This window comes from Cavia porcellus, unplaced genomic scaffold, assembly GCF_034190915.1.
Source record: "Cavia porcellus strain 051 isolate PalLab524CR breed Dunkin Hartley unplaced genomic scaffold, mCavPor4.1 scaffold_24, whole genome shotgun sequence".
Taxonomy (NCBI): Eukaryota; Metazoa; Chordata; class Mammalia; order Rodentia; family Caviidae; genus Cavia; species Cavia porcellus.
The window spans coordinates 42,458,049-42,481,265 of record NW_026947507.1 but is presented as its reverse complement, the minus strand read 5'-3'; the positions used below and the strand labels follow the sequence as shown (position 1 = coordinate 42,481,265).

The window sequence follows — 23,217 nt, the reverse complement described above, 5'->3', positions numbered from 1 at the left end:
CAGTCTCCTTCCTCTTGCAGAACGTGGCTGGTTTTTACGTCAGCAAAGGTGAGTTACAGTGGCAGTGCAGAGCTGCATTAGAAGGTGGAGCTTCTCTGACAGTGACACCCTCCACTTGGGGGAAAGAGGCGCCTCTGAGAGTGGATGGAGGAAAGGATGTGATGTTTTCACCAAAACGTGCTCTGTAATTCCAGCTGTTGGCTTTGCCTTTGCCTAGTATGATCTTATTACCCAAATGGTGCCAATCAGGGGAATGGGGGGCTGCTGAGGAAATTGAAAGTCTTTCAGAGCCTGAGAGCTGGCTCGTCCCAAGATCTCAGGCCAGATTGGTGCCTCTGCTGCATCTTTCTAGCTGTGTCATTATGGCCAGTTCTTGGGCACACTTCCTCTGGCCAACAGTGGGTGTTCTGGAAGGCCAGGAGTGGCTTTGGGTGTTGAAGTGGGTGCATGTCCCACTTTGCCCAGTCTCCTGCCCGCCAAGGGAAGGTTCCTGACACGGCTGCCACCCTTGGTCCAGGAGGGACTCACTTTGAGCTCAGTGGTAGCAGCTGCGTATGAGCTCTGCACTGGAAGCCCTGGCCCAGGCACAGAAGCTTCTTGTCAGTGTGCCAGCGCAGGGTACCAGGCCCCAGGTGGCCAGGATGGCAGATGTCTGTGTCAGCGGCTGCCCTCTGGCAGCACAGGCAGATGGGATGAGAAAGAGCTGGGCGTGAGGGTCAGGTGCCCTGGATCCTATCTCAGCTCTGCCACAGTTGGCCAAGTGGCCTCTTCCTTCTGGGGTTTGTCACAAGAAAGCTGAGTTAGATAATCCCTGGCTCTCTGTTGCACTGACAGTCTGTGTTCCTTGGATTCTAAGGCACAGCAGGGCAGAAGTCTCCTGGTCAGACAGTCACTGAGCAGGCAGCTGCCCCAAAATCATGTCCCAGGGGTCCCTGAAGCCAGGCCCAGTGGCATCCTGGAAACCGGAAGGTTTGTAATGACAGCTCAGTCCCTGTGGGTCAGGAAGGGGTTTCCTATCAGGGTGCCTCTCCAGTGACCTTGCTGAGGAGGTGACCTTGACTGTGAACAGGATGGAGAAGACTAAGCTTCTCTGGCCACAGAACAGGAGCTGGCTGGGTCTCCTGGGCCCCTCCCTTCATGGGGCCTTCTTCCTTGTACTGCTTCTCAGCGTGTGGTCTAATGGCACTAGGCCCACTTGGGGACATGTGAAAAATGCAAATCCTCAGGTCCTCCCCAGGGTTTCTGACTCAGGATCTGTTTAAAAACCCTGCAAGTGTTCTGGGTTAGAGCAGGGGCCTTACCTCACCACCATTGTCTGTATCTCTCTGATATTTAAATTTGAATCTTAGCATTTGGACAAGGCCACAGCAATAAAAACATCTTAAAATTCCCCAGAGTCCTGCCCCATCAGTACTTTGTCCTTTTGCACACGTGTTGATTATAACACAGGTGGTGCCAGTTTACCCAGATATGCTTAGCATCTTTTTCTTACCATCATTGTTGGCATTGATGTCATTGCTTCGTAACCATCCACCATTTGTCATTTCCATCAACTGCAGAACACTTTCTAAGCAGACCTGCTTTCTGTCCTTGACTAGCCTGACTTGGATACGTCACCAGCCTGTCCAGGGCGTGGTCAGCTTCTGGGGCACCCCACAGGATCTCATCTGCCCAAGATTACCCAAAGAAACTTCAAAAAGACAAAGAAACTTCAAGTAATTACAGAGCCCAGTCTGTGGTGATACAGGATGGTGACGGTCCCTGCCCTCCCAAGTCCCCATAACCTAGGTCACTTCTGTTTCACTCACAGGTGGTGTCGGCAGAGGGGGAGCTAGGACAGGGATTGGGCTGGAGCCTGTGGCCTCCCCCATGCCAGGCCTCCGTCTGGTCATTTCCTGAGCATCCTGGTCTCCCAGCAGGATCGCCCCTCCTTCCTCCCTGCCCTCTACCTTCTCCTCCCCCCTCCCTGGTGCCTGGTGTCCTCCCAACTCACAGCTTGCCCAACCTGCCCCCTAGCGGCGGCCCCTTTGTTTCAACAAGACCAATGATTACATTCTTGAGCCCTGAAAACCCTGTAACAGTGTTCTGAATATTTGTTAGGATAAAACTTTAGATATGGGATCACTAGGTCTAGGATGGGCCTTAGGGCCTCCTTCATGCCTCTGTCTCTTCTCTTCACACAATCTGCATGCGTGCAGACTCTTTATTGCTTTGGAGATAAAGTCCAAACTGCAGTATGGCAAACTCTGGTCATTATCCACCTCATGAATGACAGACTCAGCTCTGATGCCTGGAAGGGAAGACCACGAATGGCAATAGTACAGGCCCAGGAAGCCAGAGAGGCTGGGTCTGATGAGCAGGAGAGAAGACCCAACCTGAGCACAGTCATGTTCAGGGGCCAGGAATGCAAGCAGTTCCAAAGGGGTGACTTCCAGTTCCGGTCCTCATTTCGGTTTGTGTCCCCAGCTTCAGCTTCATCCACTATGTATCCCACCTTGCGCATCATGGCTGTTCCTAAGTGGACCTTGGGCACAATGGCTCCTTCCTTCGTTTTGCATGCTACTTTCTTTGCCTAGAATGTCTTTCCTCCTTGTCTGTGCAGAGCCTTCTTATTCAGTTTCAGGCTCAACTAGAAGGGTTACTCCTAGCTCAAAGCTTTTCCAGGAGAACCTCTGATGTGCTTGTCATAGGCCACTGGAGAGAGAAGCCCTGCACCCAGCTTCATGGGGTAGGCGCTGGGATGCTGAACCTTGCTTCCTTATGACAGCTTCATTACAAATTGGTTTTGAAATTTCTTTCTTTACAGATATTTCAAAGAACCTATGAAACACAATGATGACATGGCTGTCTTTCCTGGGCTGCTCTTCAGGTCAGCCCATCCTGGACTCTGAGCCCTTTAGCGACAGTCCAGGCTAGGAAAATGCAGTTACATTTAGTCATTTCATTCTTTTTTAGACTAAGGACCTTGCTGAGTTTTTGTTGTTGCTCTTGTTTTTTGCCTTTATGTCTCTAAAAACCAGCAAGATGCATGACACACAATGACACAGTATATTTTTTTAGATGGATGGATAGATAGAAAGATGGATGGAAGAAAGGAAGGATGGATGGATGAATTAATGGATGAATGAATAACTGGGAGGAAGGAAGGATGGAAGAAAGAAAGGATGATGGATTAATCATGGGTAAATAGATGGAAGGAAAGGAGGAAGGGTGGATAGGTGAGTAGATGAATAGATGGGATGAAGAAAGAAGAAAAAGTCATATGTTCTTACTCCCTGTAGCCCCTGAAGGAATGCTTGGGTAGCATCCTCCTTGGTGGTAACTCCCAAATCTCCTCCCCTTTCTTTGTGATCTTCTCCTAACTCATCCTTTTCTCCTTTCTTCCTTTTAGCTCCCATTCTCTTGTGCTCATGTTTTTATTTTATCCGGATTCCTCTCTCTCTGTCTCTTTCTCTGTCTCTGTCTGTCTGTCTGTCTGTCTGTCTCTCTCTCACTCTCTCTCTCTCTCTCTGTCTTGGTCTCTGTCTCTGTCTCTTTCTCATTCTGTTCCTAATAGAAAGAAATCAATCCATCCTATCTCTTCTCACTTGCTTCATGCTAAGTAAGCTTATTTTCAGGACCTCACGATGGAAGTACCCTGAATGTCAGATGCTTTAGAACATTCCAGAAGAGTCTAGAGGAAGGAGACCTTGAGGTTTGCATCATGAGGCCAAGCATGCCCTGCTGGTTCCTCCTAGAGAGGTTGTGTTGCCCCTCACACTGGAGCCAAGTCCTCCTGCTCTCCTCGAGGCCAGAATGGTGGGCATGAGCACACCCAGATGTCCAACCTCTGAGGTTGGCATTCTAGGTCTCAGTAATCTCTCCAGAGCTGCTAGTTGGACCATAGCATGGAGCACTCTCTCTGTGCCCTTTCGTACTTGGGGTAAAAGATTCTGCCCTAGCACAGTGCTGAAGAAGAGGCAGGGCAGACCCTCAGGAAACTGATGAGACCCTGGTTTTCCTTAGAATCTAAGGACTATAACAGGGACACCATCATGGAGTCACCACCATCTGTGGGGACTGGAACACTCAGCCTCAGTCTGTCTGCTCTTGGCACCTCTCAAGCACTTGCGACTGTTGGGATCCTAAGGAGTCAGAGGCATGTCCAGAGCCAACTTTCTGGTGACAATCACAGATAGATCACTGCTAAGAGAAATAGGCTGTGTGACTGGAGAAGAGCAGTGGTGCAGGGTCCTCCTGCCCACTCTGCAAGAGACCCAGTGGGATTAGGAGGCTGCCAGAAGTTTCCCAGCCCCTATGGCCTTTGGACTGGGCTGAGCCTGTTGAGTGGTGTTGGTTATAGACAAACTGCAGGTTTCTGTTTAGTTTCAGCAGATGGGCTGCCTTCTTCTCTCTGCTGGATGCTGCTCAAGGTCTGGGGTAGAGCCAAGACTTCGGAACCTTGGGCTTTCAGACAGCCCTGTTCCTTGCAGCCTCCTGCAGCACTGTGGCTCCCTGGCCTTTAGAAGCAGCATCCACAGCCGTGATCTGCTTTGCCTCCAGACCCACACCAGTGCCCATAGCCCCCTTGAACTGTGTTTGGTACGTGGGTCACTGGTGGCAGCTGGTGCCAAGGTGCTTCTTGTCCTGCAGTGAGGTGCAACTTGAGTGCCCTATTTGCAAAATGACCAGAGGCAGGCATCCTGTCTGTCATTTAAAGCCCCTATCTAGAGTCATCAAGGTAACGCAACATGACATTGCTACTAGTGGACCCCAGTGACCAACTGGCCAGATTTCTATGAGGTGTGTGGGCAGTGCAAGCAAGCCCACCCACTTTCACATTCACAGATGACAAAGGCTGGGGTGGGCTATCAGAGTGTTCAAGGGCAGGATGGCTTCCAGGCTGTTCTCTTGTTATGAAGCTCAGAGCTGCACCCCTCACAGGCTGTGCTCGGTCCCTGCCCCCTGGGTCTTTGCTCTTCCCATACTGCCGTGTGTCTTACTTTCCACTGCCCCGGCCTACTCCTTTTTAGGGCCTCAGCTACCAGATATGTCCTCCTCTTTAGAAAGCTCTCTTCTCTTCCCACGGTGCTGACTGTGAGAACAGAATCCCAGAACATCACCTGTGGGCAGGGAGAGGGGGGAGGGAGCCATGAGACCACCTTGTCCACCCAGGTGGCTTTTTAGGAGCAGCACTGAGGCCCAGTGACAGCTTGTGGCCACAGCCAGTTGACAGCAGGGTTGGGACTGTGAGTGAAGGGTGCTGGCCAGCTCTTCGGCCATCTGGAGGACCAGAAGGAAGAGGGCAGCGGCGGGTGTGCGGGCACCAGCATGAGCATCTGTGGGCTCTGTGAGGGGGTCCTGGAGTACTCGAGGGGTCTGCACTGGGGAGAGGTTCACACACAGGGTCAGTGTATGTGTGGGTATGAGTGGGCGCAGGAGAGACAGAGCTGGAGATAGAGACAGGGACAGACAGGGAAAGGGACAGTTCCTGTCCAGTTCTAGCTCAAGCTGCTTCTGGGCCCTCCTGAAGTCATTTCAGCTCTATCCTTGTGGCTTAAAAGGTCTCTGGAGCACTTCGGTGAAATTATAGCTCCCTAATTTAGCTGCCTGTCAGTTACTTTTCTCCAGGTGGCTTCTGCTTGACAGCAAGTTTGACATTTGTAAAAATGTTTTGGAAACCATTTCTAACACCTTGAAATAAAAAGGAATGTAAAATCTATTTATGCCAGGAAACACAGGAGGTGTCATTCTCTGGCCACCCCAGGTTGGACTTCTCTCCTTGCCAGGGTCTGAGCTGACCAAGCCCAGTGGTGGTTTGAAAAGCTGTGGGGTACTTCTGAACACAATGGCCTCTGGGCCTTTTCTTCTCCTCTCTGTTACCGTCTTTGCAATGGCTTCACGTGGGCACAGCTGAGGAGACAGCATTTCCGTTGTTTGTCGGAGTGCAGTAGGATGTTGGGGTAGAAAGAACTCCAGGGACCTTCCTTCTTCAGCTACTGCTCCTTTCTCAGGGGCTCATTGTGGGAGAGACAGCCACACCCTCTTTTGTAAGGCAGCAGAGCTGAAATTCATCCCAAACCTGTGACCTGGAGCACCCTTGCTCCATGGCACCACATGCTAGAACACTGTGACATTTATCTGCCACTTGTAGGAGAGCTGTGAGCCCAGAGCTTGTACCTTAAATTAGAAGTGCCTGACATACAGGTCTGTGCCATGCTGAACAACTATATGACAACTCCTCTGTGCCCTTGGGGAAGGGGAAAGGTGACAACATGTCCTTCTACCCCAGCCCACTTGCTCTGCCACCTTACAATCAGTTTGAAGCACTGCCATGCTGGGAATGCAGAAAATGGAAAGCCAAGCCTGCCCTTGGAACAGCCTCCCACAGAACCATGTGCAAAGCCCCACGGGGGCCTCTCAAGGCAGCCTGCAGAACAGGACTGCAGGGGCAGGACAGCAGGCTTGTTCTGGAGTGGAGGGGTGGGGAAAGGGAGATGGGAAAAGGGCAGGAGAGGGAAGAGAGAGGGAGGAAACAGTGGTGCTGTGTCCAGCGCTGTTCGTTGGCTCACCAGCGGAGGTTCTAGATCCCACTAGCATTGTGACATTTAATTCTGGAGTGAGTTTGGTCAGGAGTGAAACTTTGTCAGATAGTGAGTGGCACATGGTAGTGGGGAGCATGCCCTGGGTGTGGAGCAGAGGCTGGGAGAGGCCGGAGATGGAGCTTCATGGCAAGGGCAGGGGTGAGAAGACTGGGCCCAGAGCTTTAAAAGCACCCCCTGTTCTTGGGATTGGAGACTCTGTGTGGCACTGTGGTCCTCGGGGCAGTCCAGGAGGAGCCTCCAGCAGGCTCGAGGTAGAGGCAGAGCAGCAGCTGCCAGCAGAGGATTTGCTGGCACTGGAGTTCTCCACAGTCTTGGCAAACTGCAGTGGCCCTCACTCTCCAGGGATGGTGTCACGCAAGTGAAGGTTAGGACCGCAGCAGCTGTGGAAAGAGCAAAAAGGAGGACCTTGCAAAGGTGGGTGGAGCCAAAGTGACAGCAGAAGATAGCACTGCATTGTGGACCCCTGCCGTGCCTCCAGCATGGTGTGGGCAGCCACGAGGGGAAGGGTCTTACGTACTCGTACTCGGGTGGGGTGGCCTTGTGTTTCCTGGTGCAAACCGGTGCCTGAGTCAGGCATGGTGGTGCACGCCTGTAATCCCAGCACATGGAGGGCTGAGGCAGGAGGATCGCTGTGAATTTGAGGCCATCCTGGACTGCATAGTAAATTTAAGGCCAGCGTGAACTATATAGCAAGACTGTCTCAAAATACCAAACCAAAATGAAACAAAACAAAATGGGGACCTGACTGATAGGTGCATGGAGGACAGATGACCAAACGGTCCACCCAGTCTGACACCCTGGGTTGTTCTGCTCAGCAGCTGTCCCCATCCCTTCCCACCACCAGTATCCATGGCACCCGGCATCATTAGGAGGTGAGAATGTGGAACTAAACTCTATCACTGTGTATCTGCCCACTGTCACACAGTGGTCTGGGGTGCTTGTCAGAGATTTTCAAGGCACAATCAAATTGACAGTGAAATGATACCTCACAGCCAGTCAAAGGCACCACATTGTTTTTGTACGTATTGCCTATCACCTGACCCTTCCAAAAGGCATATTAACCTCATTTCAAGGGCAAAGAAATTAAAGATATAAAATTATACTTTAAAAACAACACAAAGGATTGTGCTCTGAGTTTTCCATGGTGAATTCTGTTTATTCACAAATGTCCTGATGTCTCAAAAAAAGCAAAAAACAGGGAAGCATTTTCTGAACCTACCGATATTCTGAGCCTACAGGAAGAAAACTGGGATAAAAATATCAGTCTTGTTTTAGCACTTTTCTGCTCCCCTTAAGCCCTTAAACCAAGGGCAGTGCAGCCCGCCTTCCCCAGGTCAGGAAGAAGCTCATTTTTTACTGTCGTGGTGAGCAGCGGGTGTCCTGGACCCACACTCGGCCAGCTTCACACTCTTGGCAGCTTAGGTCTGCCTCCTGTGCCTGAAAACAAGCAAAATCTCTCCAGCGCGGCCCTCACCGGGGAGCAGAAGGCAGCAGGGTATGCAGGAGATGCCTGGGTACCACACGGAGCCAGCAGACAGTCCCAGGGACCTGTGGCATTCTCGGTGATTACCCCAGAATCATATCTTTAATTAAAGCTCCATTAAAATGCTTTCTATCATGTGTTGACAAACATGAGCATTTCACTACTAATATATCAAACAAACACGTTCAAGAGGATTTGTCAGGAGCCACACAAAGCCAGCAGGGATGTAAGACAGATAGGGACCCTGGGTGAGTTACCACGGTCACACATGAGTCCGAGCCATGGCTCAGCAGTCAGAAACTGATAGTCCTTCCCGGCACCATGCCTCGCAGCCTGGCCTCCTGCTGTCCCAGCCTGCCCTGCCTTTAGGTCCAAGCAAGGTAACAACTCCTGTCCTTACTCTTCTGTGGCCTCGCTGGTCTGCAGGGAGAGGGCGTTGGGGCTGTGAGCCAGCAGAGGGCAATGTCTTTAAAACACTGCATGCTGCCCCCTCAGGGACCCTTGCTCAGCACGCTGGTCCAGCAGTGGCAGGGAGCAGTTCCTCACAGGACAGGCATCTGAAACATTTCCTCAGGGAACTTTGCTTTCATTTCCAGAGGTCATGGTTTGGGACTTGGTTCTGAGACTCAGACTTGGAGGTGCCTCCTGCCTTGGGGTCAGGGGAGAAGCTTGGTGCAGCTTGGCCTCCACTCTAGGAAATGAAGGAACCCTTGGATGGAGCCTCCTATATGCGTACTTCAAGTCCATGACAGCCGGGAGGATGTGAGGGGCTCCAGGTAGGTGAGCAGCTGTCTCCTCTCTTAGATGCCAGTTACCAAAATGCCAGGGCTTCTTAGTGTCCGTGATGCATACACCTTCGAAATCAGCCTGACTGGTGCAGGTTGCAAAGGACCAAAAGGACTGACTCCCCCATCACAGCCCTGGATGTGACCACACAGAGGGGGTCGGCGGTGGCTTCCCAGAACCCACAGGGCTAGTTAGTGTCAGAGCTGGCACCAGGCCCAGTCCCATCCCCTCCTCCATGGTCCCCACCTGCAGCTGTTCTTGGCCCTGAGTGCTGCTTCCTGTCCTCATCTCCTCCTACCTCCTGCTCTTGGGATCAGTCCATGATGCTCTTTCTGTTATGGGTAAACATGCTCAGTAGCCAAGCATGCTTGCTGTTAAAATTTAATCTGTGGCTAAGTATGTCTCCGTGAATATGCTTCATCCTGCCATCAGCAGTGACATGTGACTGTCGGCCTTTGGTTTTTTTTTCATTGAGATACTGAAAGGGTCAAATGAGCTCATCTCAAAGTCCTAATTCCACCTAAGAGTGCAGAGGCAAAGAGAGGAGCCCCTGACTGCTCAGGGCTGCCCCCAAGCACAGGGAGCACTGGGGAGATCAGGGAGCAGGGCACCCCATCAGTAGGGGGCAGGGAGAGGGACTGGGCCACCTTCTGTTTCTCCTTCCCCATGAGCATGGCCCTGGTTTGCTGGTACCTTTGTCAGTTGGGCACATTTTCATTGCCTTACCTTTCCATTGGCTTTTCCAAAGTGAAATTTTCAGACTTGAGCCGAAAGTTATTGCAGCAAGTCCTACTGTACAGCTGAGAAGGATTTCTTGGCTTTTAGTGAAAATGGGCTTGGATTCCAAGGCAAAAGATGCCATTCAAAGGGAGCTGGTACAAGAATTCTGTGCCTAACATAGGGTCACCTTGTGATGCAGTGAGTTTCTAGGCAAAGTACAAAGACAGTTTTGTGACTAGTGCCTCCGTGACAACATGGAGGAGCCACTCAGCAGCTGTGCAAACAAGGTGGTTATGTAGCTGGCCTGGAAATGGCCCATGTGGTTTATAACAGCATGAGGAATGTGGTGGTGGGCGGGTGGCACCTGTGCAGTGCAGTGTCTCCACAGTCACCCTGCACACAGGCAGCTGGTACTTCTGGTCATGCCATCAGCATGTGGGTGTGGTCAGGCACAGTGACCCAGCACCTTGGTGAGCACACACTGCATCAAATTTGGACAGCTGTGCAGTCAGCTGTGCAGTTCGTGTGCACAGCAGCCCAGGCTGCGTGCCGAGAAGGGCTGGTATGAAGCTGTGCATGTTGCTATGCAGCTTGCAGGCAGTGTGATGGGTGGGTGGTCATGTGGCCAGCTTGTGGGCTCGTGTGGCATGAACTTTCCTCCCTCTGCAGCACAGCAGACAGCAGATGGGAGAGACCCTGAGATGACCCGGGAGTCTGTGTTAGCACTGGGTTTCTGGGAGCTGGTAGCAGCTGAAGCAAGATGATAACTTGTATACTTATAACGACACTTTACTGTTGTGTCAGTTTCTTCATTTTGGTTATGGTGAGTTTTTTTCTGTGATCTTTCCAAAACTAAGACAATTCAATTTTTTTTCTTCTAAGGTTAACACTGGACATCTACACTTTGGGTGTCCAGGGACCTGTAGTCCCCAAAGATAGTACTTTATATTTTCAGAGATGTTGTCCCAAAGTAAAGACCCTTAATCAACATGGCGGTGTTAAGCACAAATAGAGCTCCCTGACCTCCCCATCTGTGTTAGTCACCTTTCTGTTGATGGGACACAATACCTGATACAAGTTAAAGGAAGACTGATGTATTTTGGTTCATGTTTTTAGCTCACAGTCAGCCGCTCCAAGATAGGAAGACTGAACCCTTCCAGGCCATGCCCCACTGGCCCACTGCTTCTGCTCAGGCTCTACCTCATAATGACCCCACATATAGATTAATATGCCAGTGAGCATCCAGTCACCTCCGGCTGCATGAGGCTTTGGGGGGAGATTTAGATATAAACTACAACGCCACCCATGTCTTCTTTATACAATGCAAAGGGGGTTAACGTTGTATTAATGGTGAAAAACATTATTCTTTTGACTAGCACATTTTAGAAAGTTTGGTGGGGGTAAAAAAGCAGAGGAAACTGGCTGCATTCTAAGCAGGGAGATGACACCACCCGGAACGTGTTTCAGCAGAACTGGTCTGACCAAGACCAGGCAAATGAAGCAGAGGAGGTAGACAGTGCAGCTAAGGGCCATCTGGAGGCCACCGTGAAAGTCCAGGCAGCATGGTGAATGAGTCTTCTCGGCCTAGAGTGAGGAGGTTTCTGTCACCAGCCCTGCTGTGGTTTACACCCATATGTCCCTCAAGAGCAAGATGTGCTAGTAGGTGACCATGGGCCCACCTTAGCTGCAGAAGGACCTTCCAACCCCAGATGACCAGAAACCTTCCTCAGAGCCTAGTGGGCACACTGCATACTCCTGAGTGCTTGCTGGCCTCTTTCTGCCTTATCTATGCTGTCATTGCCTTCAGGTTTCATCATGCCATACCCTCACATAGAGCGTCAGCTTGTTAAGGGGATGAAGTTGCCCAAAGCCAGTGAGTATGAGGGCCTGAGGTAAGGTGCCTCCTCTAAGGTGACTGTCTGACCAGGGGAATGGGAGCTCTTAGCAGGCTTCCCAGGGAATGAGATGAGAGCAAAGCCTTCCTGGGGCTTCCTAGCCAAGCCATCCATTGCTCCAACGTATGAGCTCTCGGTGCCACTATCATCGCTTGGCAGAGTAACAGGGCAAGCCAGGTGCTGCACTGCACGTGCTGACCACCTTGTAAGGGCTGCTGTCCACCCCAGACTGCTGAAGATGGTCCTGACCAGCCAACTAGTCAAATCTGTGTGTGTCTGTTAGCACCCACACAGGACTCTGTGCCCTCCAGTGTGTCCTTTGTTGCCTTACTTGGTCTCTACAGTCCTGCTTTACATGTGAGCCATCTCTAACACTTGTGAAGTAAAGCAGGGGTCTAAACACAGGTCCTGGCATTTTTCAGCTGCTCAGGGAATGTTACTGGGACTGACAGGGACATACCTGCAGGCAAGCAAAGCCCATGGGGCTGGGGTATGTGGCAGGAGGAGCAGGTGGGCAGGGAGATAAGGAAGTGAGCACTGGGGGAGCCCAGGCTGCATTCTTTCGGGGGTGTCATGATCCAGGCTTCTAGAGGTCCCAGAGGGCAGGAATCTGTCCTTCCCGTGTCTCTACCCACTATGGGAGTGACTGTAGGGCCTGGCGCACCACCACTGACCTCTGAGTTGAAAGAGACTCTGCGCCAGTGAAAAATGCTCCGTCTCCCATGCACTTCATGGCCTCTTGCTTTAGATTTCCATTTGAAAATATTTCACATTGAAAACGAAGATGTTTTTAGATCTCTGGTATCTGAATTGAATATAAATGCAGAAGTCTTCTTTGAAGAACATTCTGTTTTCTCTTAGTCTCTAGGACTTTCTATTCTTGTTGTTCTAAATTACCACAAAGGGAAAAAGAAGTAAAGAAGTGAGACTCATTGTCACAGCTCGCTGATGGCAGCAGTAGGTGGAGGCCTTCTGTTCCTTCTTGGGTTAAGTCCTGAAAGGCCTTAACTTGGGCCTTAACTTGGTTCAGGGTTAGAAGAGGCCGGGAAGATGCAGCTTAGAGGAGTTTGACAATTATACAGAACCAGAATCAGAATCAAGATCATGATGTTGTGTCAAAATCCACCTCAAAGCCTATTAAAATGCTGGCCTCTCTGGTGGCCAGACCACAGAGCCCTGGCTGGTCTTTGATGGCCTCTCAGCAGTGAAGAGCTGAATTCTTTTAACTCCATTGAGAACGCCTCTCACAACTGGCTAGCAGTCAGTTGAACAACCAGCACCAGCGAGACTCCTGGGGCCCACAACCCATGGTCAGAAACCTCTAATTTGGGGAGTGTTTTTCTTCAGAATAATAGTGCTAAATTCTGCCTTTGTGTCAGTTCACTCACTGGCCCTTGTGTCAGCTTCAGAGGGAGGCAGAGCAGGCCTTCTGACCCTTTCAGTAGCAGGCTGTCCTAGAGGCCATTTGTGAGGGTCCCCAGAAAGCTCCATTTTGGGTCTGACCACCTCTTTCTCTCCCTCAGAAGATATGACCACTGGGTTCCTTCACCCCAAGATAGTGTGACCTGTCAGGGTAGCAGAAAAGCAGGGTGCCCAGGCAGCATTTGTGTCCCTGGCCTCTATGTCAGGGAGACACTGTCAGTTGCCAGCAAGTCCTCCACCAGCTGTGCAGCCAAAAATAAGTTCTCAGCTGCTAGGGACTGATCTTTCCGCTCCCCTTCTCCTCAGAAGCGGAGAGTCCAGCAGTCTGCCAACTGGAACAGGGAGATTGGGAGTTTTTCCACTCAGATGAAAGGAAATGCAAGACGAGGTTTTTCATTTCTTTTTTAACCTTATTATGTCAAAGGACTTGTCTTATTCTTAAGAGCAAAAAATATCACTGTTGCTTCTGAATTTGCTGTGAAAATAGCGTTAGAAATGGTCAGGCTGCACAGAGCCGTGCCCTGGTTCTGACAGAAGCCCCTATCGGGAGAGGCAGATGCAGCTCCGCTCGAGTGAGGGACAGCTCTGGGCAGAGGCCGGGCATGAGCTCAGCGCAGCAGATCAGCTGCCAGCCTTGGACTGATAAACTGCCTATTTGCACAGAGGACAGGAGCAGCTGCCTAAATTGGAATTTTCCAAGGGATGCAGAACTTTCAAATCAGGGTTTGAAGTCATTCGTTCCTTTATTTAGCAAATATTTATCAGCACCTGCTGTGTGCCAGGTTCTGGACTCAGGCTGCAGAGGTGAACAGAGGATTGTCCTTGTCCTCAGATGTCTCACTGTCTGCGGAAGAAGTGGACGGATGCATATGGGGTACTGTGCTGAGTGACAGAGCTAGGACACAGGGACCTTGCTGTGGGTAGGAGTGGCTGGGTTCGAGGCAATGGTGACAGTCACGGTGTTGCTGTCACTACCCATGACTGCAGAGATCAATGATGCGCAGTACAAAGGATCTCTCAGTTCTGCTTCAGATGCATAGTCTTTAGGGACAATCCAGAACTGTCACCACGGAGGTGACCCTTGAGCTGCTTGGTGGAGCACAAGAGCAAGGGCTGACCTGAGTGGGGGAAAAATGGGAGCAGCCTGAGAATTAAAATAATCAGAACCAGCAGCTGCTTCACTGTGGGTATGTGTCTGTGTGCACATGCGCATGTTGGGGTGTGTGTGTGTGTGTGTGTGTGTATGTGTGTGTGTGTGTGTTGGGTGCGGTTTTCCCTAGAGACTGTCTGATAATCTCTTAAGAAGCAGAGATCAGCATATGACACCATCCTGCTAGAGGGATAGTGGGGCCTATGTGGACACTGGGTAGAAATGGGCAAGGGATCTGATGGGCAAAGGATAGGGAATGATGGACGCGCCCCCTGGTGGAGGAGGAGAAGGTTAAAGCAATAAATCAGAAGGTCTGGAAGACTCCATGTCCTGTGACCTGTGCAGGCTGTGTGCAGTGCATATGTGTGCTTGTGTGTATGGAAGCAGGGGCATGTTCTGTGCAGCTGAGGGCTGGAGCTAAGAACATCAAATTTTCCCCCTGTGTGGTTGATGATAAGAAGAACGAGTGGAACAGGTGCATGAGAAGAGATAGCTATGTTGAGCTATGCAGGTTCTGAATGGTGCACCTGCTTTTGGGGGCTGCCTCCTGGGAGCAGTGACAATCTAGTTGAGACCTTCAGGAGATAGGTGGCTGTCAGCTTCACCCAGGAGTCGCATCAGTGAAGAGTAAGAGACAGAATTAAAAAGGAAGGCAGGGCCTTCACAGATATGCTTGACTGGTTGTTGATGGGGACCAAGATCATTCAGGGGGAAAGGACAGTATTTTCAAGAAATGGTGTGCAGCTAACTGGGTAGCTGGACTTGTGACTGTCTGCAAATGGGGAAACTGATGCTGGGCCCTTACCTTACACCATACACGACAATTAACTCTAAATGAATCAGAAACCTAAACTTCAGAGCTAAAGCAATAAACCTCTTAGGAGAAAACACAGAGGAAAATATTCACTGGATTTGCAGTGAATTTAAAGTAAATCCACATTGGATTTGGCAGTAGTTTCTTGAGTATGATACCAAAGACGTAGGCAATATGAGAAAAATAAATAAGCTGTATTTCATCAAAGTTTAAAACTTTTGTGTATCAAAGGACAATTAAGAGAGTTCAAAGACAGCCCATAAATCATATCTCATGAGGAATTTATATCCAAGATGTATAAAGAATTTCTATAACTCAACAAAAATACAAACAACCCTTTCAAAATTGAATGGGGGCTGGGGATTTAGCTCACGGTAGAGTGCTTACATAGCATGCTTAAGGCCTCGGGTTCTGTAACAACAGCCCTGAAAAAAAAAAAACAGCATAAAAGTATCAAAGAACTAGAGATTCTCAGGGGCTGTGGAAAGGGCAGTAGTTGTTTAATGAATCCAGGCTTTTTGACTGGGATAATGAGAAGTTTCCAGAAATGGATGGTGGTAGTGGCTGAGTAACATTGTACTTAATGTGCTGAATTATTCCTTTAAAAGGCTTAAGGTGGTAAAGGTTATGTTCTGTATATTTTACCACAATAAAAAATAAAGTGAAGCCATGCAGACTTTGAACTTGGAGACCCTTTGCTCAGATTCCCAGATTGTCCCATCTCTGGAGTGCGTTGGTGAGCCTGGACATGGCTGAGGGCTGCTGTCCACACATTGTGGTGCCCACCCCTCACTCAGAAAGCCCACGGCACCATAGCACTCCTTTCCAGAGGTGTCTACTGGCCAGGAGAGAGATGAGAGAGGCAGGGAAGGAGTGTCAACTAGGGAAGCCCTGTCATGATCATGATTCTATGGAAATGGCCTCTGCACTGAAGACTCATTTGTAGATTCTCAAACAATTCTCAAAGGGACAGTAGGTTGATGTTTTGGTTGACATTTGTAATGACTTGGTTTTTCAATGTGGCATCAGAAGAGAATTTTCCAGACTTGAAGTTTAAGCACAAAATTGTACTTGCCCTGCCCTGAATGACTCTGATGTTAATAAAGAGCCCAGTTCCTTCTGTTACAATATTTGGAATTTATTTCTGAGGAGCAATGAGAACACTTGAACCCATGGCCCAAGAACATACCTTCCAAGTAACAGAGCGATGTGAAATATTTGAAAGCTTGAAGAGCAGACAGCACCTAAGCAACGGGAGGATAGATTGCCAAGTCCATGCACCTGAGCCCATGAACAGCTGCTGCAGCAGCCCTGGCCTGAGGCTCTTATACACAGAAAGCCTGAGGTTCTTGTTCATCAGCCCTGACAAGGGAGGAGCCACCGACTAAGCATCCACAGCTGGTGTGGGGAAAACCCTCGGAAGGTATCACTGGAACTTCTGGAACCTTGGCACCTGAGACAAAAGGAATAGCAGCCAGCAGAGAGGGAGAGCAGATGTGAAGATTCCAGAAGCCAGGCACCTTGCTGTGTGGCATCGCCTAGGAAAATGATGCCACCTCAGTCTACAGGAGAAAGTCCCATGCTATGTGTGAGAAGCGGCCCAGCAGGCTTGGGCTACATGGACCAGAAGTAGACAGTGGGTCCCTGCTCCTGTAGAGCCTCCCAGCCAGTGGAGGGACTCTCAGGTGCTCAAGTGACTCAGGTCCAAGGAAACCTGAGGCTTAGCAGGCGTAAAAGAGCCTGGCGGGATGGACCTCTGAGGGAAAGTGGGCTGGGTTTTCACCCTCAGGAGGATGCCAACCCCTAGATGGCCCTAGAGGAATATTCCAGAAGAGGCCACCATCTGTGCCTCATGTACTGGTGGACAATAGTATGTGCCTAGTGTCCCTATGTGCCCTGAGGGCCTTGAGACCAGCTGGGGACACAGGTGGGAAGAGGTAGCAGCGGGGCCAACTGGCTCAAGCTGAGAGACTGAGGCACACAGCCGTTCTCGAAGCCTGGCTTTGCGGCCCCAGACCCGTGTCCTCCGTGAGCCCTGCAAGCCTTAGTCCTGCAGTGTGCTGGAGAGGATGATGGGATTATCTGAGAGGAAGTAGAAAATTCCTGGAACATAAGAAGGGGCACATATAACTCACCTTGGCAAGATTTCTCACTAAAATCATTGCGTTATTAAAGATTTAAACTTAAGAAGTAAACTTCATTTACATGAAAAGAAGCTTCCAGAGAGGAGCCGGCCACACTGATGGCCTCTCATGCGGGTCCTGTCCGTCCCTGGGATGCCAGCTCTGCAGTGTCAGCAGAATGCATGCTGCTGCTCCCCCCTCCACACACACACAGGCCAGCGGGGCTTTGCCACCAGGCTCTGCTCTCACACTCCCAAGGGATGCTCTGGAATTTCCTCTTTCTGACAGGGAATCCTGAGCGCATGTCTCCTCAGCCTGTGACAACCATGACAATCAGCTGGAACCTGCAGCCAGGGAGGCAGAAGAATGGTGTTCCTGCACCTTCCCCAAGGAGAGGCACAGAAATCCGTTGTGTCATGTGCCCCTATGGCATGGGTGTCTGGTGAACAGTTGGCATTCCTGAGGGCTGCGCAGCAAGCCTTGTGCTGTCCCTGTGGGCACTGCTCTCTCCCTCACCTGCTATCTGCCATCAGCAGCTGTTTCTGACAGGTGCCTGGCTCTCCCCAGCAGATGGTGACCCACGTGCGCACATGGGAAGTCTGTGGCACGGTACCACCGCCTGCACCTTTGCTAATGTGTGTGCAGTGCCCAGCCCAGCTTCGGCTCTGTGTGCAGTGCCTGCCTCGGGGTGCAGGTAGAAGGAGGCCCCCCTCAGCCTGGGACTATGAGGGTTTGGCCACCAGCCTGCCAGTCCAGCATGTCTGCCTCATTGTAATGCAGCCACGAAGCCTCCTCTATGATGTGTTTGATGGGGGTGTGGCTGTGTGCTCCATGGACGGTCTTGGCCTTGGCCCAGGCAAAGCCTGTGATAGCCCAGCTGTTGCAGCTATGCAGATGTAGGGGCTGGTCCACCCTTCACTTTCTGCATCTGTTTCCCAAGTGTGTTGCACCCATGGGACAGGAGACAACCGAGAGTGGCTCCTCTGTGAACCAGATCTGAAATGCCCTGGGAGCCTGGTCTCTGTAAAACAGCAAGACATGTGCATGCCGCAGGTGCTGAGAGGACTAGGGTTCCACTGCAGCTCGGGAGAGCCAAGAGGGGAGCAGACTGCCCTGTCCAATGCCCCTATGCCCTCTGCTGCCTACATCTAAACAGGGGGCTAGGAAAGGGCTAGGAAAGTACAAGGTGAGGGCCTTGGCTCTGTGGCTCCACGGCTCCTCGGGCACCTCACACGTTCCATGTTTGGGCTGCTCATTCCAAACAACTCACCAGCCAAGGCAACCAGATGTGGGTGACATCTGGCTGAGACTGTCGCCAAGTCTCTGCTGCTCCATCCCTGGCAGGAAAGAGATGAGCTTCTGGTGCCAGGTTCTTAAAGAGGGAGAGAATGAAACTGTGCTCCACGCCTCACGTTTTCCTGCTCGCATCCTGACACGCAGAGGGCTATCTCTCTCCTTTCTCTGTAGCCTGGCACCTCAGGAGCCCAAATGCATCACTGTTTAGAGCACACTTTGTCCTGGGGTCAGAACAAAGTGCTGTAGGAGATGATGCAGTGGAGAGTTGTGTGGTAAGGTTTGGAGTGAGGCCCAAGAGAAAATGCACATGTGCACACTTGAGTACATGCAATATGCATGCACGTGCGCGCGCGCGCGCGCGCACACACACACACACACACACACATGGCACAGAGAAAGGACTGAGAGGAGCTTTTCACTCACTGAACATGTCCCCAGGGCAAGGTCCTCTGCAGAGAATGTGCTTTTAGTGATCTCTGTAGGTGTAGAAGAAGGCAGTAGGAATTAGAGCTATGTCTCCACTCTCCTGACACAGGGAGAAATGTGAGTGCCTTTTGGGTAGATCAGTCTTTGTGGGGTGATCGATACACAGCCCAGTGTCGGTGGGCCAGGCTGGAGCTAGAAGCAACACTCACCCACCTGTGCCATGCTTGGACAGGTGAAAGGAAGTGTGTGCTCCTGGCCAGAAGGGCCAAGAGAAAGTCTGCCATGTCGCCAAGAATAGTCTCATAGTGACCTTGTCAGCCACATGGCCTTGGACAAGGAACTGAATGTTGCTTTCTGAGCTTGTTATTCATCTATAGAATGAGAATAATGGTCCCTGGAGGAGTGTTTTGTGAGCTTTACCCTACATCTCTATAAAACAGTGCTGCCATTTTCATTTTAGGGGTGAGCAAGTTTTCAAAGGGGTAAGTGGCTTGGCCAAGGCCCTGCCAGTGAGTGATAGTTAAGGTACAGAAAGAGGCGAGGCGGTGAGAGATGCCTGGAAGTGGGCAGGCTCAGCATTACCTGAGGATGGGGTGGCACACCCCAGAGAAGGTTGCGTAGATCTCCTTGTGTCGGCTACTAAACCTCCCTTTCTTTTCCCTTTTGGGACTGTGAAGCAGGCTGTTCACCCTCATGGGAAAGACAATGCCTTTTAACAAGTAAGGTGTGTCCTCCTGCTCTCCTGCTCTGTGTTTGTCCTTTTGAAGTCTCTGAAGGGTGCAAGACTTTTCCTTGTCTCTTGTGACTGCAGCTTGGGTATGATGTCCCTGGCCTGAGCACTGCTGGAAATACCACAGCTCCTGGAACCTCCTCAAGGCACAGGCTGGGCATGGCCACATGTCCCGCCTTGTTGGAGATGACATTTTCTTTGTGTTAAGCAAGGGTTACAAATTCCATGGTGTAGAGGCTAGTGGAGAACAATTGTGCCTTCACAGGCTGTCATCAGCCACCTGGTGCTGGGCCAAGCAGAGGGATGGGGTTTAGGGCTGTGGCAGGAGTCAGCAAGGTCACTTAGAGGGGAAAGGACAGTCTGGGAAGAGATTGGTGGAGATGAACCATGGAAGCATTAGTGGGGTGCAGATGGTTCAAGACCTGTATAGGATGGATTGTCTGGATTTGCCAAAAACCAGTCTGCTGGGAAGTGGGGGTGGGGGAAGATAACAGTGACAGTGTGGTGAACAGCTAGGACCCGTGGCTTATGATGCTGTGTGCCACAGAGGGACAGGGAAGGTGCATGGCTTGGGTGGGGCAGACCATGGCTCCAGTTAGGGTGTGCGGCCACTGACAGTCTGGGGACAGATGCTGAGTGGCCAGGAAAGAGGTGGGCTAGGCACCTGGACTGGGGATGGCAGGGTAGAGCCTAAGTGTTGGCCAGAGCAAGGACCTGCAGTATATAGAGTGGTTTGCACCTTTATAAAAATGACAACCTAGGTTGGGGATTTAGCTTAGCAGCATAAGTACCTGCCTGGCAAGCGCAAGGTCATGAGTTCAATCCCCAGTACCAAAAAAAAAAAAAAAAAAAAAAAAAAAGAAGAAGAAGAAGAAGAAAAAAGAAATTCCTATTAAAATGACCACCTACTCATCATCTTTTAATTTAAATAGCTATCCCGCACCCTGTAGTTCTTGCATTTTGAAGTCTGGCCAGGTTTCAACTCTAAGAATCCTGCTGGGATCAGTTGGGCCTTTATGCTAAGCTGGCGATGCACAGATCCTGAATCCATTAATATGATTGCAGAGAAGAACCAATCGATGGGAATGTCTAAGACTGTCAATAAAAGCAGAAATTGACAAGCTGCCAGGCTCCCACACCAAATTCTAATTTTGTCTCGAGGGTAATCACAAGATCAGAACCTCAGCAGCAAAACTGTGCTGTCACCAGCAGAGACCTGGCTCACCAGCAGGAAACACTAGCCGGGAGAGATGGCCACAGAAATGAAGGCTGTCGGGGGGGTAGCCAGGGCCGCTCTTATTTTCCATCTCTGTAGTGATTTTTAAACCAGAGTATGAAATAAACCCTCCAGACGTTTACTTGGAGTTAACCTCACCCACCATGCTGATAAGAGACAGTGTGAGGTAGTTGTATAGTCCCCTCCCTAGCCACAGGCTCCACAGCCATAGACCTCATCAGGTGCACAGGGAAAATATTTCTAAAAGATTGCCGCTGTAGTGACATGTAAAGACATTTTCTGTCTTATTCCCTAACCAATTTAGTGTAACCACGGTTCACATTGCACTAGGTAATATAAGTAGAGTAGAAGGGATTTAAAGTGTAGGGAGGGTACTTGTAGGTTTTACCCTCCCACTTAAAGTAAGGGGTTAAGGATATAGCTCAGTGTTAGAGCACCTGCCTAGCATGCTGATAAGCTGCTTCCATCCACAGGGGTCACAGGATGAAGCAGGTGTCTAAGAAATGGCAGCCCTTGGTCCCTTCCCTCTCCCCACAGTGGACATGGCTGTAGTCTTCACCTTCCAGTAACAGGCCATTCACTGGGGTTTTAATAGACGTCAGTGGAGATGTCCCTGCATAGAGTAAGTCACAGACCCATTTAAGGCCTGAGTCCCGTTCCTTCTCACTGCTATGAGCTTTGTGACATTCAGAACACATGTGGCTAGAATGCTGGCCAGGTGCTCCAGCACTCTAGTGAGGGAAGTCTGGCCAACAGGCTGTGTTTTTAAAGTATCAGGAATCTGGATGCCATGTGAAAAATCAAGCCACTCATCTGGATGTGTTGGTGACAATAGCAAAGGCGGGCAAGGCTTCAGTCTGTCAGGCACTTGGTCTTCCTGCTGCTTTGCACAGTCCCTACCATCTCAGTTCCCACGCAGTGACATTCCATGGGTTCACAAAGACCGCAGCATCACAAAAAATAGCCAGCACGGGGCAGCACAGCTGAAATGCAATCCATGGAGCACACATTTCAGACATGTGATTCCATCTATGCCTCAGAGCAATGCTGAAAAGATGGTGTCTTATTCCCGCTCTTCAGGACAAGGCCTTGGCTCAAGGTTGATGCTCCAGATTGCATGGCTTGGCTGAGCTCAGACCCTGCCACCATCAGCCTCCACACAAACGTGAGCCGCTGGACAACTCCTGGAGACACTGCATGGAGGTTTTCACTGCTCAGAGACAATGCTGCTTTAAGTATATCGTGCCATTGTCATAACTCCAGTTAACATGAACTTTTATTGTCTTAACTGGAAAGCATGCCAATTATATGCAAATTTAAATCAGATAATGAGCTTATGTTTCTGTTCTCTTCTCTGGGGGGAGATCCAGTTCTTCCACTGGTTCTGAACCTTCAAAATGAAAATTAGGCTCTGGCAAAGAACACTCATTGCCTGTTTTGGAGCCTTCCTCCCACTTTCTTTCCTCCCTCTCCCCCCTCTTCCTTCCCTCCCATCCTTCCTCTTTCAGAAAACAAAATCAAAAAATCTCAGTGGTATCCCATTGCTGTATCGCTCTGTCCTAACCCCACTCAGGTTTTCCATCCCGATTATGATGGTGATAAGGAAGATGAGGATGACGTGGGCAATTAGGAGAGGGAGGAGGCAAGAGGCTTCTGAAAAGTCCATGTGGAAGTCGAGCTGCTGATGCTAGACTAGAAGGCATGTCCACACTGATCCCCGGCAGCCAGTCAGCCTCTCACCAGTGTCTTGGGGAAGCAGCTCTAGTGGGCCTTGCCGTGTCCTCACCTCAGGTCATCGTCAAGCTTCAGAGAAAAGTGACAAAAGCAGCTTTCCTTTCTTTTTTTTAGCATCCTCCTGAGTCTCAGCCACGTGAGTCTGGAGGCTGAAGCATGAGAGCAATCTCTATCTGAAGTGCACTTTCTCCATGGTGCTTCTTTCCTTTTCTGCTCCTATTTTTAGTTTCCTTTGATAATCAAAAAACCCAATCATTTAATTTGTAGCCTCGCCAGTGTAGTGTGAGTTCTCAGCTATAGGAGAAGCTGGCCAGCTGGTTTGCAGCTGGCAGATGTGACCCACCCAGGGCAGAGGGCATCTCAGGAGAGGCTTTACTTAATATGAAGTGAGCACAGTCTTATCATCTTAATCAGTGAATACAAAAATAATAATGGTGCAAAGTTCCATTCTTTTTAACCTGGTGTAAGAGGATTTTAAGAAATTGAGATGGCTTTTTAAGTTGCTGTGGCAAGGTGGTTTTCTCAGTGTTCAGGAAGCTAGCACCAGCAGTTCTGCAGGGGGACAGTTGGGCTGCAGTGAAGCAGAACACTCTTCAGGGGCCAGCCATGGACTGCACCGTATAGAGAGCACAGTGCACTGAGTGTTTCTGTCTTTGGATTTGGCTTTCATCATATTTCACAGGCTCAGAAGCAGGAGCACCCCTTCAAACTGCAGCAGAAATCAGTGCAAACTGCATCCCTTCAGAGTACGTGATACTCTACACAAGGGCTGTACTGAGGAACTTTAAAAAAATTTCTAACATGGAATTTACTAGTG

The 23,217-nt window shown here is 50.3% G+C and overlaps 1 protein-coding gene across 9 annotated transcripts in view; it reads left to right on the top strand.

Annotated features, from left to right (window-relative positions):
* Msra (methionine sulfoxide reductase A) overlaps positions 1 to 23,217 on the top strand; it is a 333,241-nt gene that overhangs the window by 297,777 nt on the left and 12,247 nt on the right. For 5 of the 9 annotated variants that reach the window (XM_063234968.1, XM_063234965.1, XM_063234964.1 and 2 more), the window contains one exon: positions 21 to 48. The exons of the other annotated variants lie outside the window; for them this stretch is intronic. In XM_063234968.1, coding sequence (XP_063091038.1) covers positions 21 to 48 — 28 coding nt within the window. The remainder of the gene's footprint in view (positions 1 to 20; positions 49 to 23,217) is intronic. 9 annotated transcript variants of the gene reach the window in all.